At 45.9% G+C, this 17,922-nt stretch overlaps 1 protein-coding gene across 1 annotated transcript in view; it reads right to left on the bottom strand.

Moving 5' to 3' along the window:
• Nucleotides 1-17,922, bottom strand: part of map4k5 (mitogen-activated protein kinase kinase kinase kinase 5) — an 83,842-nt gene that overhangs the window by 12,595 nt on the left and 53,325 nt on the right. The window contains exons 21-27 of the mRNA XM_084309978.1: nt 17,839-17,880; nt 15,778-15,862; nt 14,900-14,979; nt 8,969-9,029; nt 7,580-7,694; nt 5,930-5,988; nt 798-901 (exon numbers count right to left, since the gene is read on the bottom strand). Coding sequence (XP_084166104.1) covers nt 798-901; nt 5,930-5,988; nt 7,580-7,694; nt 8,969-9,029; nt 14,900-14,979; nt 15,778-15,862; nt 17,839-17,880 — 546 coding nt within the window. The remainder of the gene's footprint in view (nt 1-797; nt 902-5,929; nt 5,989-7,579; nt 7,695-8,968; nt 9,030-14,899; nt 14,980-15,777; nt 15,863-17,838; nt 17,881-17,922) is intronic.

The following is a 17,922-nucleotide window of genomic DNA, read 5'->3' as shown; positions in this document are numbered from 1 at the left end:
AAAGGGGCACTTCACTAAAAAACTATGCCGATTTATTTTGCACATAATCTCACACACATAGAAAAACCCAAAAACTGTTTTGCACACATTAATTTAGTTTGACATTGTTATTGAGAATAAGTTAATTTGAATATGGCCACCAGTGATGTCATCGGGGACATTGGATCCTTGTGTTGTGTTAATTACAGCTCAATGAAATGATGAAGGCAGCATATAAGACAAGGTGTTGCTATTCATCTACAATTCGACATCATATCATAGTGCTGGAAATATAGCGAGATTTTGTGTGCCGATATTATATTACGCCAAGTATCAATATTTATATTAAATATATACAGTATATACACATAATAATTTGACAATCCCATTTTACTGCAATAAAAATGATTCTTATTATATAAAACAGATGATGTAGATATATATTTTTTTTTATTGCAGATGGTAACAAAGTTTTCCATTGGGGACATAATTAATAGTTAATAATAGTCAAGTTGTGGTCAGTGTGTGTTAAAGAGGCACTATGCAATTTGTTGACATTGTTTCATGTAAAATCGGCTGATAAGCTTTCATCTCAATTCTGTGAATAAATACACAATTCCTGTTTTTTTGCCTTTTTCTTGTACATTTACACAAATATTGTGATGTAGCGTAGATTAAATATCAATCAATCGCAGGTATTGTGATATTATCGCCATCGTTAAATATCAGTCTCATATGGTGAGTTACTCGCTATCGTCCCTCCCCTGTTGACCATGATGGTACATTATATAACTGTCTGGTTATAATATTCAACTGACCTTGATGAGCATAAATCTCTGCATGGGCTCATACCACTGCAACAAGACGATTCCAGACTGCAGCGCTCCGCATAGGTACTTATGGCCCGTGTAGGGGTTTCTCACTGAGAGGAGAGGGAAGAGAGGAGAGAGGGAAGAGGGGAGAGGAGAGAGAAGAGCGAGAGGAGAGAGGAGGAGAGGGGAGAGAGGAGAGTGAGGGGAGAAGGAAGAGAGGAGAGGGAAGAGAGGAGAGAGAGAGGGGAGAGGAGAGAGGAGAGAGGGAAGATGGGAGAGGAGAGAGAAGAGCGAGAGAAGAAAGGAGGAGAGGAGAGGGGAGAGAGGAGACAGGTGGTCAAAGTTAGTTTGACTAGGAGGGAGAAGTTAAAAGAAGGCAACAGCACCAAACAACATACAGCTCATACACTCTGTATGGTAGCATGTACAATAGTACTCTATATACCGTATATATATATATATTTATATTTACCACAATACATATATATATATATGTCTGAATATACCTGCATATAATCCTATATACCTACTTATACACCTGCTAACCCATTTGGTCTTAGGAAGGTCATACAGGACCAAGCATTTCACTATAATGTACCTTATATGTGACAAATAAAACAAAACTTGAAACTTTTTTTTTTATCAACTTTTTCTCCTTATTTTCTATTTTTCTCCCATCCCAATTTTCACCTCGCCAATTCTCCCTTCTATTCTCCCCTCCCCTGTCTCGAACGTTGCTAGACTATGCCTCCCACTGGTCGGCTGCAGTGAGGACCAAGCCTTGCATCACGTGTCCCCTCCAGTACACGAGGAGGCAGCTGTCGCATCTTTTCACCTGCACAGCGCAATCTCTCAGTGGCAAGGAGTAACACGTGGGAGGCTCACGCTGCCCCCGATACTTCCTGATTCTGCTGTACAGGCGCAACAACCGACCTGTAGGAGTCGCTGTCCACAACGTCCAATCCCCGCCCACCGGCTTTCCCACCCTCTAACACTGCCAATTGTGTTAGTATGAACGACCAGCCAAGCCGGTAGCAACGGCGAGAGCTGGGCTCGAACCCAGCGTCTCCTGCGTTAGTGGCGAGCGCCTTGCCCACTGCGCCACTTAGCCGCCCGACAAAACTTGAAACTTTAATATAACTCTGTATGATAGCATGTACAATAATGCTCTATATACCGTATATACATATTTATTCTTACCATATATATATATACACATCTGTCTGTACATAGCTGCATATAACCCTTTTTACATATCTGTAGATACTACCGGTATATCTATATCTATATATATGCCTTACCTACTCTTACTAGTTACACTGCTGGCCAGTATGACTTACTAGTTACTACCATAGTGTCTTTATACCTGTATCACTGTACATATTAATACAACTCTGTACATACATCTGATTAGCACTACACTCAGTAGTACTAATTTATATATTTTATACCCAGTTTAATCATCTGTACATTGTATATTACTATTGCACTTTACTGTTACATTTGCACTCTGGTTGGAAGCCAAACATCCCTTTGTTGTACTGTACTTGTGTTGTATGATGACAATACATTTGAATCTAATCTAATAATTTAGTACTAGAGCCTTGGGGCGAAGATGTGCGTCAGGAACTACTGATTGGTAATGGCAACGTCGCTCTGGTATTTCCGGGTTCCTTCAAGTCTGGATATCAGGATTTACTACATGAAAATAACGTTATAAATCTTGGGCCGATGGATTCTCTTGAGACACAGTTGGGGGGATGGAGGGAACAAACTCCAGGAAACTTGGAAATATCCCAGCAGCAGCGCTATTATTACCAGTTTCTAATATTGACAACTTGTACGTTCGCTGAAGGATCTACTAAATTAATGTTGTGTTTTTTAACCCTTTCAGGCATCAGATTTTTGGGGAATAATTTCTCAGAATTCCATTTTCAGAGTTCGAGAACCATAGCTTTCAATGGCCAAAGGTCACGGTAACATCATCATTAGAAGGTTCAGTTCTAAAACATTCCATGGCCGAAGACCACGGTAAATTAACTAGGGCTTGGAAGCATGGCCTGAAATCCACATCACAGTATATTATCAAATACATATAAATTCAATGATATATATAATATATAATATTATCTTACCACATTCTCCATTGTGTTAATTGAATTTAATTTCAAACCTTTATCTCAAGTTGTAAGACACTGAGGTTACCCTCATTTACAGCGACGACGAGCTGACAAAACAATACATAGCAATTTCATACATATAGGCACAATAATTAAGAATAAACAATAAAGGGGCGGTTAGGTGGCGTAGCGGAGATTGCGTTCGTCACCAACCCCGGAGCTGTGAGCTGGATTCGCCTGTTCGAATCCAGCTCACAGCTCCGGGGTTGTCACCAGCTTGGCTGGCCGTTCACACTAATACAATTGGCTGTATTAGAGGGTGGGAGAAGCTGGCGGGGTGGGTCCGGGTCGTTGTAAACAGCGACTCCTACAGTTCGGTCGGGGCGCCTGCTAAGCACGGATAGGACCTGAGTGGGATAGTGTGATCCTCCCACACGCTACGCCCTCTCGGGGAGGATCCGCGCTGCCAGGTGAAAAGAAGAGGTGGATTGGCTGGACGTGTGTCGGAGGAAGCACGTGATAGCCTCCACTCTCCCAGATGATCTGACTGTGGGGGGTAAGTGCGCAGCGACCAGGAAGGGACTGGGAATTGGCATACGACTAACATTGGGATGGGAGAAAATCGGAGGAAAATGGAGGGGGAAAAAGAACAAAAAAAAAAAATTTATTGAAATTTAAATGCAGCAAAAGAAGGAAGCTTCAGTCAGTCGGAGGGCATTCCAGGAGTTGGAAGCATCAAAGGAAAAAGCTGTTTTTCCTAGTTCAGAGCAAACTGGAGGAACCCTAAGAACCAACCAGTCACTAGCACTCTGTCAACAGGTTAGTAATGTTTGTCATTCAACAAGTGTTGTTGTCGTTGTACGTTCAATTAGGTCAACTGAATTCCTCCATTAATTTGGTAAGGGATTCATAACGTTGGTAGAGTATTGGTACATCAGTGTTTCTCCCACAGGATTTTGTGAGACTGGTGGGTGAACCTTGGACCCTCAGTCTAGGGGGTATGCTCCCCCGCATTTATATATATTTTGTGTACATTTAAAGTTAAATGCATCAATCTGGTGTACTTTGAGAGCAAAATAAAGAGGCCGCTAGATCTATGATGAACTTTGTGCTCAAAACACAAAATCGACTAGACTAGAGCAGACATTTGAGTCATAAAAGAAATGAAGCAAAAGTGTTTACCTGTGTTGAACTGGTTTATTTTTTTTAGATAATAAAAAACATACTGGATTACTATTACGACTACCACCACTGCCAATACTACTGATACATCCCTATTGGCAAACTGTATATAAAAAGATTTATAAATAATGTAATTTTTTTTTTTTTTTTTTTAATAATTATTAAACAATTATTTTCAGTTCATTATAAAACGGTGGCGGGACAAATTAGAGGCCGCCACAGTCTAGGTAATTAATGAGAAACACTGGTACATTTTGGGTTCATCTCCCAGCCCTGGTATTATAGACCTCTCACGGGCGACATGTTCTCAGCTGCTAACATCTCTCCAGTACCTCCTGCAGCTAGAGGAAAATTAATGGACTATTAATAGATCCCTACTTTGTCATGCAGACTGTGGTCCCGTGAACAAGGTCTTCTAATAAAGGCGATTTCCCTAATAACCCCCACATACTGTGTACAGTATCAAGAACAAAATTACTAGTAAACAGGTAAAAGTACATTTTCACAATAGATTCGATTCAAATTTATTGTCATTATTCAGCACAAGTACAGTACAAATGAAAAGAGGTTTGGCATCCAACCAGAGTGCAAATGAAACAGTGCAATAGTAATATAAAATGTACAGGAGATTAAAATGGGTATAAAATATATAAATGAGTACTACTGAGTAATAGTGCTAATCAGATGTATGTACAGTTGTAATATTAATATGTACAGTGATACAGGTATAAAGACGCTACGGTAGTATGTCATACTCGCCAGCAGCGTAAATAGTAAGTGTAGGTAAGGGATATGTACAGATAATATAGATAGTATCTACAGATATGTAAAAAGGATTATATGCAGGTATGTACAGACAGAGGTGGATAGATATATATACACGGTAAGAATATATTTATATTAGAGCTGGGCCGTTAACGGCGTTAACGTGCTGCGTTAACGCTATACTAGTATCGCACGATAATATAATTAACGCATTAATCAATTTTTTTTTTTTTTTTACCTTTATTTACGCAGGGTAGGTTCGCTGAGCACAGATGCTCTTTTTCAGGAACGACCTGCTTCACATTCACACAGTTCCATTCACACCTGGGAGCTGCCCAGTACAACCACAGTTGACACCATTGGCCACTGAGCAACTCCACTGGAGCAGTTGATTCAAGCCATGTCACATAGTTCAAGTTTGAAATGATTCTTTCTGTTTTGCTCCTGAGAGTGTGCTAGATACTGTACTGTACTGGTAATATTATTTATTTGTGTTAACTTCTGAATAAAACAACTTATTAAACACAAGTACATCTTATTGAACATTATTTTGATATTTCATTACCAATTATCATAGCAAAACAGCTTTTTCAAAGTCTGTAATGCATTTTGGAAACGGGAGATGGGCTCATGGTGTAATGGGCCACCTGGCCTGAGAAACATAAGGAGGAAAGAAAAAGTAAGGACTTACTTCTGGTCATTATTTGGGTAGAACACACATATTTTGAATGCCTTCGGCAGGTTTTTTTCTTTTTTTTTAGCCATTTTAATCTAGATTAATCTAGATTAAATCCAGGATTGCAGATAGATTAATCTAGATAATTTTTTTTTATCTATGCCCAACTCTAATTTATATAGATATATATACACGGTAAGAATATATTTATATATAAGAGTTATATAGGTTATATGCAGGTGTATAAGTAGGTATAGGCAGGGGAAAAGGAACCAGGCATGTCAATATGACGACAACATGTAAGAGGTCTGTTGACACAGTCCTAATGCCAGCTGACGGACCACTGACAGAGCACAGACATAAACCAACACCGGTTGGGAGGGAAAGCAACTCACCAATGCAGCACTTGTGACAGCCCTTTGTGTCTGGGATCTTAGTTGTCAAGGCAAACCTTCTGTGGAGAGAAAACAGTCAACGTTGGGCCAGCGGGATTATGAGGATGACGTCTGGAGACAGGGAAGTAGGCCAGGCTCTCTTTGTTTGGGTTCTCGAAAGAGAAGTGGGTTCACCTCCTTATTGTGTTAATTTTTCATAATGGTGGATAGTGGAGGATGACAAGGGAGAGAGAGAGAATAGAGAGAAATAGATAGATAGAGGGATAGAGGGAGAGAGATAGAGAGGGAGAGAGATGGAGAGATAGATAAAGAAAGAGAGAGGGAGATATAAAGAAAGAGGGAGAGAGAAAGAAAGAAAGAGGGGGAGAGAGAGGTGGCTGGCTTTGGTAATGTAAACGTGTGTTTCCCATGTCAATAAAGCCCCTTTGAATTGAATTGAGATTGAGACCGAGAGAAAGAGAGAGAGAGGGGGAGAGAGAGAGACTTGGGTACTAAGCACCGAGGCCATACTGCAGGCTTGGCATCTATTCACCATTAAAGCCCAACTATGCATCATGTGCTTATTAGAGCATTCATTCACAATTTATATACTATTTATAGGTTAGAACCTTTTTATAGCTAAACATTTTGGATCTTTAAATGCACAGACCCCTACTTTTGGAACAACGTGTATCCTAGTATCCATGTAAAATACTTGCCCACTCCCCTAAAAAAGAATAAAAAAATATAACATTTTCTTAATTTAAAAATGAATCTAGTGAATTGAATCCAAACCTGGCCAATTAGTGGTGAAACGTGGCTAGTAAGGTTGTCTCCCCCAGCAAACATTCAGACAGGTAACCAACCATTGTTTGAGAGTTCTATAAATCAATAGAAGCCTTTCACAGAATAGCTGGAACGCCTCTTTTCCTCCATGTTGGAAGACTTCTATGTGCAAAACACCTGTCGCCATGTGTTGACGGTATGAGAAACCACTTTGGGATCCTAGTGAACGAAAAGTGTACTACAAATACAATTTATTATTATTATTATTATTTATTTGAGATACAATTCTGGAATCAACCAGCCAGCCTCAGTAGGCAGTAAGGGTGGTGATGGGGAATCAATATAGCGATATATCACAATTATTTTGCGTGATATTATATCGATACACTGATGCTATGTATCAAGTATCAATATATATAAAAAGAATAAATACTAACAATAATTACTTGACAATCCAATTTTGCTTCAATAAAAATTATTGGAGTGAGGTGAACAGACTGAAAACCCTTTATCTTATTAGATAAAACAGATGATGTATATATATTCTTATTGTATATGTTGACAAAAGTTTCCCGTTGGGGACATAATTTGCAGTTGAAAAAAGGTAATAAATGGCAATCGTATTCCAATATCGTGACATTCCAATATTGTGACGTTCCAATATCGTGACATCACAATGGCTGGACATCACAATATCGTGACATAACAATGTCGTGACATTCTAATAGCGATATTCCAATACTGTGATATTTCAATATTGTGATATTCCAATATCGTGACATTACAATATGGTGACACCACAATGGCATGACATTACAATAATGGTGACTCTGGCATGGTGATAATATCATTATTGTGGGGCCTCTAGGGGGCAGTGTTCCTCACCTGGGCAGCATCCTGTCGGGGAAGCGGTGGGTCTGGAACTGGGCGGCCAGGCCGGGCTTCTTCAGCTGCTCAAACAGCCCGATGAGGTTGTGAGAGTAGAGCTGGAAGGTCTTCCCTGAGGCGACATCAGGTTTACAGGTAAACACGCGCGTCACACGTTATCAAATGCAGGCTCTTCTCCCGTTGTATCTTTTGAGGCGTCGTTACCAGAAGACGAGCATGCGGGTGTTTTTAATGGCAGCAAGATGAGATCCCCGTGTGGATTGCATGATGTTTGTGAAACTCGAGACACATATTTCATGAAATAATAAACACATTTCATGAAATATGTTGCATAGATCACACAGCGGGCTTAGTTGAAATGCTGCCGGTTATGTGTTGAAATTCTGACAGGCAGCAGCTATGAAGCGAAACGAGATCCGAACGATTGAGACAAAAGCTAAATTTGGTAGACAATTTGGATACGAAAAATGTTGTTAACATTTTGTTAAACGCTGACGTGGTCAAAATGTATTCATCCTACACGCGATCAATCTGGTAGATCTAAATGAGAAAATATTTGTATTCACCTTAGCAGCACACAAGAGTATATATATGAAGTTCTATAAACAAAATACTCCTCAAATACAAACTCCTGAGTCTACTGTTAATTCCTGGATGTGGCAGGAAGCAGCTTTCATGTTTAGGAAGGTTAGATGTGAACGGGGTAGGGTGGGGAGGGGGGGGGGGAGGGGTGTGACGATGATGTGAAGCATGATTACCTTCTGATGAAGCCGGTTAGTAGAATATCAAATCAAGCCAGACGAGAGGAGGGTGGACAGTGTCCAGAGAGAGAAGGAGAAGAGAAGAGAAGAGAAGAGAGGTCAAGTCATACTGAAGGATGAACTGCTGCAGGTAAAACCCAAAGTAGACTCTCCGAGCTTCGCAATCCTACGCTCAGCCGTCAGAGAGAAGGCCTGGGCTCACAGGACAGCACAGGGTAGGACAACTGGCGGCCAAAAATACGCTTTTTTTTATTCTATTTATTTAACAAAGCAAAGCCTTTCCTTTAGTACTAATCTGTCAAACCATCCGTCTGTGTCCAGGGGACTTTATCACATCCCATAATGATCAACAGGATCTCTCCTTTTGGGTCAACAGCGGAGCGGGCCCCGTAAAGAGGAAGACGTGTCATTTATGACTCGCGGCGACAATGGGAGCGGAGCGCTTCTACAGGAGGCATCTCTCCGACTGGCAAACAACAGAACGCTATTCAGGGGCGGCGGATGGGATGTGATTGTCTCGCCCCGCCCGGAAGCAGTGGAGATAACACGGGAGAGACAACCAAGCAGCGGGTTACGGCAGGAGCCCGGTGAGGCGGGAGGCGGAGAGATACGGTCCCTCACTTACCTGATAGAGACATCAGGTTGTTGTTGATGATGTAGAGCCACGTGCACTTCCTGGGAAACAGCTTAAAAAAAAAGGGGGGGGGGGAATTCACTATCAATTCAAAATCGCACGGGTGTTAGATGACAGATAGAAGCGGTTAACCCTTTCACTACCACAGTACAGAAGGTTAACCTTTCACTACCACACTACAGACGGTTAACCTTTCACTACCACACTACAGACGGTTAACCTTTCACTACAGTCTGTAGTGTGGTAGTGAAAGGGTTAACATTATGTAGTGTGGTAGTGAAAGGGTTAACCCTTTGTCATGTGGCAGTGAAAGGGTTACCCTTCTGTATTGTCGCAGTGTGGTAGTGAAAGGGTTATATTTCGTATTGCATCGCGTCCCGCTCTGAGCCTTACGAGATACTCCTATCTCCTGTGATACCTAATGTATCTCCCACGAACAAAAACACATGCACCCCACCTGTATGGGGCCCCGCCCCTTATGGTGGTACCGCCCATATAACCATGACCCTGGTCATGAAACACCCTTCCTCTATTTTCGTCCCAGCGTATTGGATTCGTGTACCATACGAGCTAGCGGAATGAAAAGATTAAGGAAGATTAATTATGTTGGAAGCTTACCGGAGGTTGCTGGCCCCTGGCATCTTCGACGCATGTTTTCGGCGACACGACGGGCCTGTGATGTTCCTCGTTTGATGACTGCACATCGAGGTTCAGCTGTACAAGGCTGGCTGTCGGGCCAGCTTGTACTCAGGTAGGCCCTGTGTCTTCAGGCATGGGTATTAGTGTTAGTAATGCTGGTTTGTGTTGTTAACACAACCTTGTTGTGTGTTGGCGCCAGGGGCAAGATGGTTTGGTGAACGTTCTCTGCAGGGAACGGTTTCCAAGCTGTCTTGGGCGTGCTGCTAAAACATCTAAAGCTATGCTAACATGCTATCGCTACTGCCGCATGCTATCACTACTGCTAATTGCTATGCTGTTTTAATGTCTCCGCCGTGAGATGTTGTCACTCTCCCGCCTCTTGCCCGGTTCATCAATGAAGGTCAGTCGGTAGCTGTTGTGGGGTTTTGAGTTCTATTTACCTTTTTCGGGTAAATGGGTTGACAACGGGGTAGGTCGTGGCTAGGTTCTAGCCAGGTATTACCTTGTGTTCCGGCGGGGTTTGTTGAACGGTGTTCCCATCTGGGTTGGCATCGGGTAGTGGGGCTATGGGTCCAGCCGACATGGTAAACATTTTGCGTGTCTGTGCACAGGCAATTGTTGTCTTGGGTTCCACATTGCCTGGCGTTAGGCTGCAGTAGTATAAGGGCAGGGCCGCTTGGGAGAAATGTGAGGCCCTGTGCGTTTTTAGACGCGAGGCCCCCATCTCCTGGGGCGGCCCTGTGTAGGGGGCTATTGTTTCATTTTGTCACTCTGCTATGAGAAGGTCTGTCTTGCTACAGCTTTCTCTCCTCTCAAACCATTCATACTGACGGTCAATCGGTATACTGGGGGAGTAGTGCGGGGGGGGGGCTTTGTTTACCTTTTTTGGTAAATGGGCTAAACTAGGGCTGGTGTTCTGTTGTGAATATTTTGAATGAAGACGGGTCTGGTCCGTCTCCCCTTAAACTTTGTGTGTATGGGTTTGCTCATTCTACAGTTTTTGTGGTTTAGCTCTTTTATTCATTTAACCTTTTCATGGTCCACACCACAGTGGAGGGTGCTGTTTGCAATCACCACTGGTGCTCCATGTTAACGTCAGTCCTTTGTTTTTGATATATTGAAACAATGCCCCGCCCGGCCGACACCATGGGTCGGCCTGGCGAGTGGCTGGTGGGCTGTTAAGGCTTGTACCGCCACGGTATGGAATTGGCAACGATTAGAACTGTGTTCGAATTGGTGTTTTTTCTATTAAAAAAATTGTGTCTGGTGGAGGGGCCTTGAGGGCCAGCCGACGTCGACACATCGCACGAGGTTGTTGACGTTATTAGCTTTGACCCAGCCGCAAGCTATAACCGCTCAGGGTTCCCCTCTCCGCAGGGGATTTTGGTCTTCTGCTGGAGCGCGGGCGGTATTGTCCTAGGCCCTACACCGCCTCACACCGCGCAGCCAGAAGAAGAGAGAGCACGGCCTCGTCAGCGGCGATGACGGGGCCCTCGACAGGCGGCCATGTTTCCCCCGCCAGTGGTGCCCTGGTTGGAGAATCGACAGGGTATCGCGAGGCCGACAGTCTTGGCGGCCGAGGGATCGGCCATTTTGGGTGATTTCGGTGTTGGTAAACCACTCCGTCGTCATTTTGCCGCGAGCAGCCCGCTCCCCGCTCAGTCCGCTTTCTGTTACCCTCAGAAGCGGGGCTCTGGGTGTGTTCCTTTGGCTGCGGGCCGCGAACCTTCTTGAAGCGTATGCGGCCCCATTCTTCGCTTCTCATGGAGACAGGGGCTGACACCCAGTTGATGGCTGAGCCTGGGTCTGTCCGTGAGAATGTTGTGCTGTCAAGCGGCTCCCACACCTTGAACTGTGTTGGTTGAGCCTGGTGTTACGTCTGTCAACTTAAGTGTTGTCAGCAGGGGGGCTCGAAACCTTTTGAGGCACACAGTGCGGGCTTCCCCGGCCTCGCCTTCGCCAGGCCAGGTATCATGTTGGTGCTCCCACTCCTGGAATATTGGCAAGTGGTCGCAGCTCACATGGTTTGGGGTGGTAGTGATATCACTGCAGGGCTACGGTGTGTAGGAACCCATGGGGGCCTTACACCTTGCATGTCCGGCTGCAGAACAACTCCTTCAGCATGTTCTGGAGGGGTGTTCAGTGGGGGGGCTTTTTTGATCGGAAGCCCCCCGTATCAGACAGGCCCTTTTCTGTCGGGGTTCCCCCTTGGGTGCGATTGCCTCGTGGGTGGTGTCAGGGTCAGGTGTTCCGACACGGAACGCGCTCCTCGCACGATTCCAGGGTTGTCTTCGCACAGCGGGGGGGACCGGGCCAACTATCTACAGTTCCTGGCGGACCTGCGCCACGTGACGGCGGGTGCGTTGGGAGTGTCGTCACATATGACTACGGCAGTACCATATGTCGAGGTAGATGGAGAGAATGGTGAGGCGGGGACTTGTGTTTACACAACCCCACCCGTTTTCAGGTTTGGTACAGACCCTGTTGTCGGGGTCTCCAGCAGGGACAGCTCTGGTCGACGAGATCCAATCTCTGTGGACGAAGCAAGCCATCGTCGTGGCGTTCTCCTCCCGGTGTTCTCTGCCCGGGAAGTCGGGAGGGAGGGGTGTAAGACCCAGGCTGGACCTGTCCCATGGGAAGGTTCAGCATTTTTTGGATCGTCTCCTACCTGTTGAACACTGTCAGGTGGGGGTCTGGTTCTCCTCCATAGACCTGTAGGATGCGTATGCGCATCCCCGATCTTCAATCCTAGGGCTTACCTACGCTTCCTTTGCAGGGTTAGCGTATGAGTACCAGAGGCTGCCGTTCGGTTTTCTCTGGCTCCCCGCATCTTCACCAAGTGCGTGGAGGCCGCACTGGGGCCTCTGCGTCATCCGGGGTTACGGAGTGTTCTGCCCTGATGACGTTCTGGTCCTTCGCGGTCAAGGTGGATCGTCAGGTCTCGTACCAGGCAGGTCTCTACCAGCCTGGGGTTGCTGTAGACTGGATGTAGAGTATTCCTCTTCCCAGTCAACGGTTGGAGGGCTATGGGCATCCATCTCAGAGCGTGTTGTCAACACGCTCGGGAGGTTCCGTCCTAGGACGGTTACGGCGCTGTCTCACGTCGCGTTTTCACCGACGCCTCCCTCGCTGGTGATGCGTCGGGCCAACGCAGTAGGGGGCAGCTGGCAAACCATGCTGCCCGGTCTGCGCTACGTTCAATGTGTTGGTGTTGAAAGCGGTCCTTCTGGTCCACAAATGGTGTTGATCAGGACGGACGATACGACGTCAGTGTCGTGTATCGACAGACAGGGAGGAGTACGCTCCCCCTGTCTGCACCAGGCGGCGGGCGGCTGGCTATGGGCGTCCTCCATCTGCGCGGCCTAAGGGCTCCCCACATCCCCGGCAGGGAGAATGTGGGTGCAGGTGTACTGTCGCGGGGCGGCCCTCATCCTGACGGGTGAGGATTGCGTCTGGACATGGCCAGGCAGGTCTGGGACCGATGCCGTGCCGCCAGGGATTCTTCCCCATACATCTGTTAGGTCAGTTGTTGGGACGGGTACGTTGAGGGGCGCAGGTTCTTGATCCTGATGGTGTTACCATCTGGAATGCGCATGCTCCCTCCACTGTCGCGCTTACGCGGGCAGATGACGTATGTTCCAAGTGTGGTGTAAGGCGGGGGGCCAGGACTCAGTCTCCTGCCCCCTGGTTGCTGTCCTTAGTTACCTCCAGTCTCTCCTTGATAGACTGTCGGCTTCGACGGTGAGGGTATATGCAGCAGCTATATCCTCCTATCATGAGGGGTTTGAGGGGATGTCTTGTTCAGCCACCCTCTTGTGAAGCGTTTCCTGCTTGGCGCTCGACGCGTTAAGCCGGTGCAACGCTCCTTGGCTCCGACTTGGGATCTTCAATTGGTCCTCGGTCGGTTGTCCTTGGCCCCGTTTGAGCCGCTCGAGCGGGCGCCGTTGGGACAGCTGTCCTTCAGGACCGCGTTCCTTCTGGCTGTCACTTCCGCTAAACGCGTAGGTGAGCTCTGTGCTCTCTCGGTACATCCAGAGTGCCTGTCTTTTCGGACCGATTGCGGTGTCACTCTGCGACCTAATCCTGCTTTCGTGCCTAAGAATATCCGGAGTTCCTTCCGCTCCCGGGATATTGTGGTTCAGGCGTTTCGTCCTCCTCCTCACACTGGTGAGTTAGATGCGGGCCTTCACCTGTCATGTCCAGTCCGTGCTTGGGGATTTACCTCAGCCGTACTCAGGATTTCAGGGTTACCGACCAGCTTTTTGTCTGTTACGGTGGGGCTCGTGCTGGTAAGGCACTGTCGGAGCAGCGCCTGTCCCATTGGTTGTGCGAGGGTGTTACCCTCTGCTACACGCTGGCTGGGCAGGATACCCCTGGGGGCGTCAGGGCGCACTCCACTCGTGGGGTGGCTGCCTCTGCCGCTCTCCTGGGTGGGGCCTCGGTGGAGGCCATCTGTGCTGCAGCTTCATGGTCCTCCCCGGGCTCCTTTGTAAGGTTTTTCCTCATGGACATGACCGGGGGTTCTGTCTCCCAGGCGGTTCTGGGGTCTGTGGCCTTTCCTGCTTCCCGTCCTTTGGTCGGGTAGCAGGAGTGTATGGGTATGGGCCGCAGTGTGTTGAGTCACACGTGGTTCCGCCTGTACGGTGTGTTCAAGGGGTTCTGGCTCCCTCTTGTTCGCATTCAGGTGGAGTTGACTGCGCCCCCCCTTCGTTAGGAAGGATGGGGTGACAGGGCTCCCCGCACCCCTTGATGTGGGCTTACGGGTCCTCAGGGGGTACATCTGTCGGGTCTCGCGCCCGCTCTTCCCCATTATCTCGTAAGGCTCAGAGCGGGACGCGATGCAATACGAAATATAACGATAGGTTATGTAGATAACCTAGTTATATTAGTATTGGCTAAGCGTCCCGCTCTGCGCGCCCTGAGTTCCCTCTTGAGGGATCTTTTCCTGGGACGGGTTTTGGCGAGGAAGGGTGTTTCATGACCAGGGTCATGGTTATATGGGCGGTACCACCATAAGGGGCGGGGCCCCATACAGGTGGGGTGCATGTGTTTTTGTTCGTGGGAGATACATTAGGTATCACAGGAGATAGGAGTATCTCGTAAGGCTCAGAGCGGGACGCTTAGCCAATACTAATATAACTAGGTTATCTACATAACCTATCGTTAACGGTATATGTTTCAGGAAAAACATAATTGGGTTGGCCTCCGTCGAGAGAAGTGATTGACCCATCTTAAACCCCGCCCCTCTTTTCTCCATCCTCCAATGACAAACAGAGTCCCTACCTGCTCCATGGTGGCTTCGTGCAGCTCGTTCAGGTTGAGGGTATAGATGCCGTCCTCGGTCCCAAAGATCAGGTACTGGTCTGAAACAAAACACAAAAACACAGACCATTGACTTTAATATGATATCATTTACGAATTTTGTATGTAGCTGTGACTAAGTCATATGTAACCGTTTAACAGTGTGTGTGTGTGTGTGTGTGTGTGTGTGTGTGTGTGTGTGTGTGTGTGTGTGTGTTTAGAGTAGGGCTGTCCCGATTGACATATTTGGGGGCTTCGAAGCTTCAGTAGTAAATTGGCAGCGAATAATCAATTATTCAGTGTTTATTATTTCTGCTTGAAATTCTCAACACGGTGGATAAACGAGACCAATGCCTCGAGACAATGACCTACTCTTGCTCGTTACGCTGCTGGCCGGTATGACTTACTAGTACTACCATAGTGTCTTTATACCTGTATCACTGTACATATTAATACTAAAACTCTGTAGTACATACATCTGATTAGCACTATTACTCAGTAGTACTAATGTATATATATATTTTATACCCAGTTGAATCACCTGTACATTGTATATTACTGTTGCACTTTACTGTAACATTTGCACTCTGGTTGGATGCCAAACTTCTTTTCGTTGTACTGTACTTGTGCTGTATGATGACAATACATTTTAATCTAATCTAATCTAATGTGGTAAAGAGGTGTTCTCAAAGTTCTCATGACTGAAACATCCTCGTCTGAGAAGAACCGATTTTAAAAACGAACGTTGGGATCACGATGAAACACGGGAAACGAAGCATGGGAAAATGATTTTGCCGTCGGTTACCATGCCAGCGACTCTGCCCTAATTCAGGAGCAACAACATGTCTGTCTGCCTTCACCTTTGGTATCTGGATGAATCCACGACGTGGCACAGTTGATCTTCAGCGGGCAGCCGTCGAACACCTTGGAGAAGCAGGCTCCCATCTACAAGCAAAAGACAATCCAGCTGAGCAAAGCAGAGCAAAGCCAACCCGCTTCTCAGCTGGGTGAGCTGCGGAAACGTCAGCCAGGGTTTATGAAGCTGGAAGCGAGCCGCCTGGGGACGATCACGTTGCACCATCAGGCCACATCTGGACCCAAACATCTCTGCGTTAAGCCGCAGAGTGGGGAGGGGCGCGGCCGCACCGCTTTTTAACTGCTGATGCAGATTCCAAGCACTTAAAAAAGGGAGATATTTCACTTCATGTGGAACTCGTTGAGTTTTAGCGGTCTTACCTCCGTCTAAAATGGTAAATGGTGCATTTATATAGAGCTTTTATCCAAAGCACTTTACAATTTCTTCCTCACATTTTACCCATTCACTCACACATTCACACACCGACGGCGGACAAGGTGCCAACGTGCTCATCGGGAGCAATTAGGGGTTAAGTGTCTTGCTCAAGGACATTTCCGACACTCTACCTCCTGAGCCACTGTCGCCCATCTAGTAGTAATTTACTAGTAAGCTAGCGACCGCTGCTGTCCCTGTCGTACACTGACAACTCCAAGATGTCAGGCTCCTCATTCACTTCTATTCATTTCGTGGGAGCTAGTCTAAATATCCTACTTCTGAAGTATAAACAAACTACTGCTGTGCAGATTGCAATAAAACAGGCAATTCTGAGTCAAAGGTATGTGTTTGTTTTGGCATTTGATGCGTGTTTACAGATTTATTACCTTTGAAAAATAAAAGCAGATCCAGCCAATCTGTCTGTAGGTTTGAGTGTGTTGTGTATCTTTGCCCTGCACAGAATGTTGGAGAGTGGTTACCATGGTTACCCGCTGCCTTGCTGGAGGAAATATTCTAAACATTCTGAGAGAGGTTGACGGTTGGTCAAACTACAACTCAAGTGAGAAATAGTTCCCCTACTTGTCATTTGAAAATTACAACATTAGCTCCAAAAGTCAAGTACCTTTGACTGGAAAAGATATATTACACAGAATAATATCGCTGTATTGTTTGTTTATACTTCAGAAGTATTAAATTAGGCTTGAATGGAAGCGAATGGAAGTGAATGAGGAGCCTGACACCTGGGAGGAATGGTGGTGTTGACAGCAGACGGCAGGGACAGAGATGACCGATAGCGACACTGTGTAGTTTTGAGAAGAACAAAGGACCTCTACAATAATTAGTTACAAATGCTTGAAATGTTTAAACAAAGTGAACCAACACTGCGCTTAGATAGAAGAAGCTCCTTTGTTAAGGTAAAGGGATGCAGTTTGAAAATCTTGTGACACTTAATATAATTCAATATAAATTCAACGCAATTCTACTGAAACGGTCTATACCAGTTATCGGTATTGGTATCAGTGTGTATCAGAGAAAAGTGTAACGATGGGATCCGACTGGTTAAATGTCTTGCTCAAGGACACTTCGACGTGCAACCGGCAGGAGCCAAGCATCAAACTGGGAACCTTCAGATTACCAGACGAGTCGACGCTCTACCTCTTGAGCCACTGTCACGCCAGTGTGTCGTGATATTTGAATGTGGTATTGAACTAAACATTTACTGTGATGGACATTGACAAGTGAAAGGGGAGCCGCCTCCTCATTAGCACAACGGTTCACACCTGTATGAAGTCCTTGGACTGAGAGCTATAATAAAGATGTCAAACACTGTTGCTGTGGTTACCCTGAAGAAGGTCTGTCGACTGAGTTGGTTGAACGTTAGTTTAAAGTATTTCTACACGAAGTGAAGTAGCAAGAATACCAGTCTGCTCCAGTATTCCTTCCAAATTCAACATTCATTTCTTAGGCAACAGTAACCACAGTATTCCCATGTCTACATAAGAAATAACTTCAGGCTGTCGGGTTATTCCAGAAGCTGCGACTAGTACACAATCTTAGGTCATGCACACACCCTTGCTGTTGGGAGAAAATGAACGTGTGCAAACTGGGAATGAATTGAACCAGGACTCACCAGTACTTTAGGAGTGGGTGGGAGGCCGTTGATGGCTGGTTTCTAGGGAGGAACATAAAACACCAATGAGTATAACTATTTGAG

Source organism: Notolepis coatsorum, assembly GCF_963971535.1.
Source record: "Notolepis coatsorum genome assembly, chromosome: 3".
NCBI classification, from domain to species: domain Eukaryota; kingdom Metazoa; phylum Chordata; class Actinopteri; order Aulopiformes; family Paralepididae; genus Notolepis; species Notolepis coatsorum.
The sequence above is the reverse complement of the archived record's forward strand: the minus strand, read 5'-3'. Positions and strand labels throughout refer to the sequence as shown.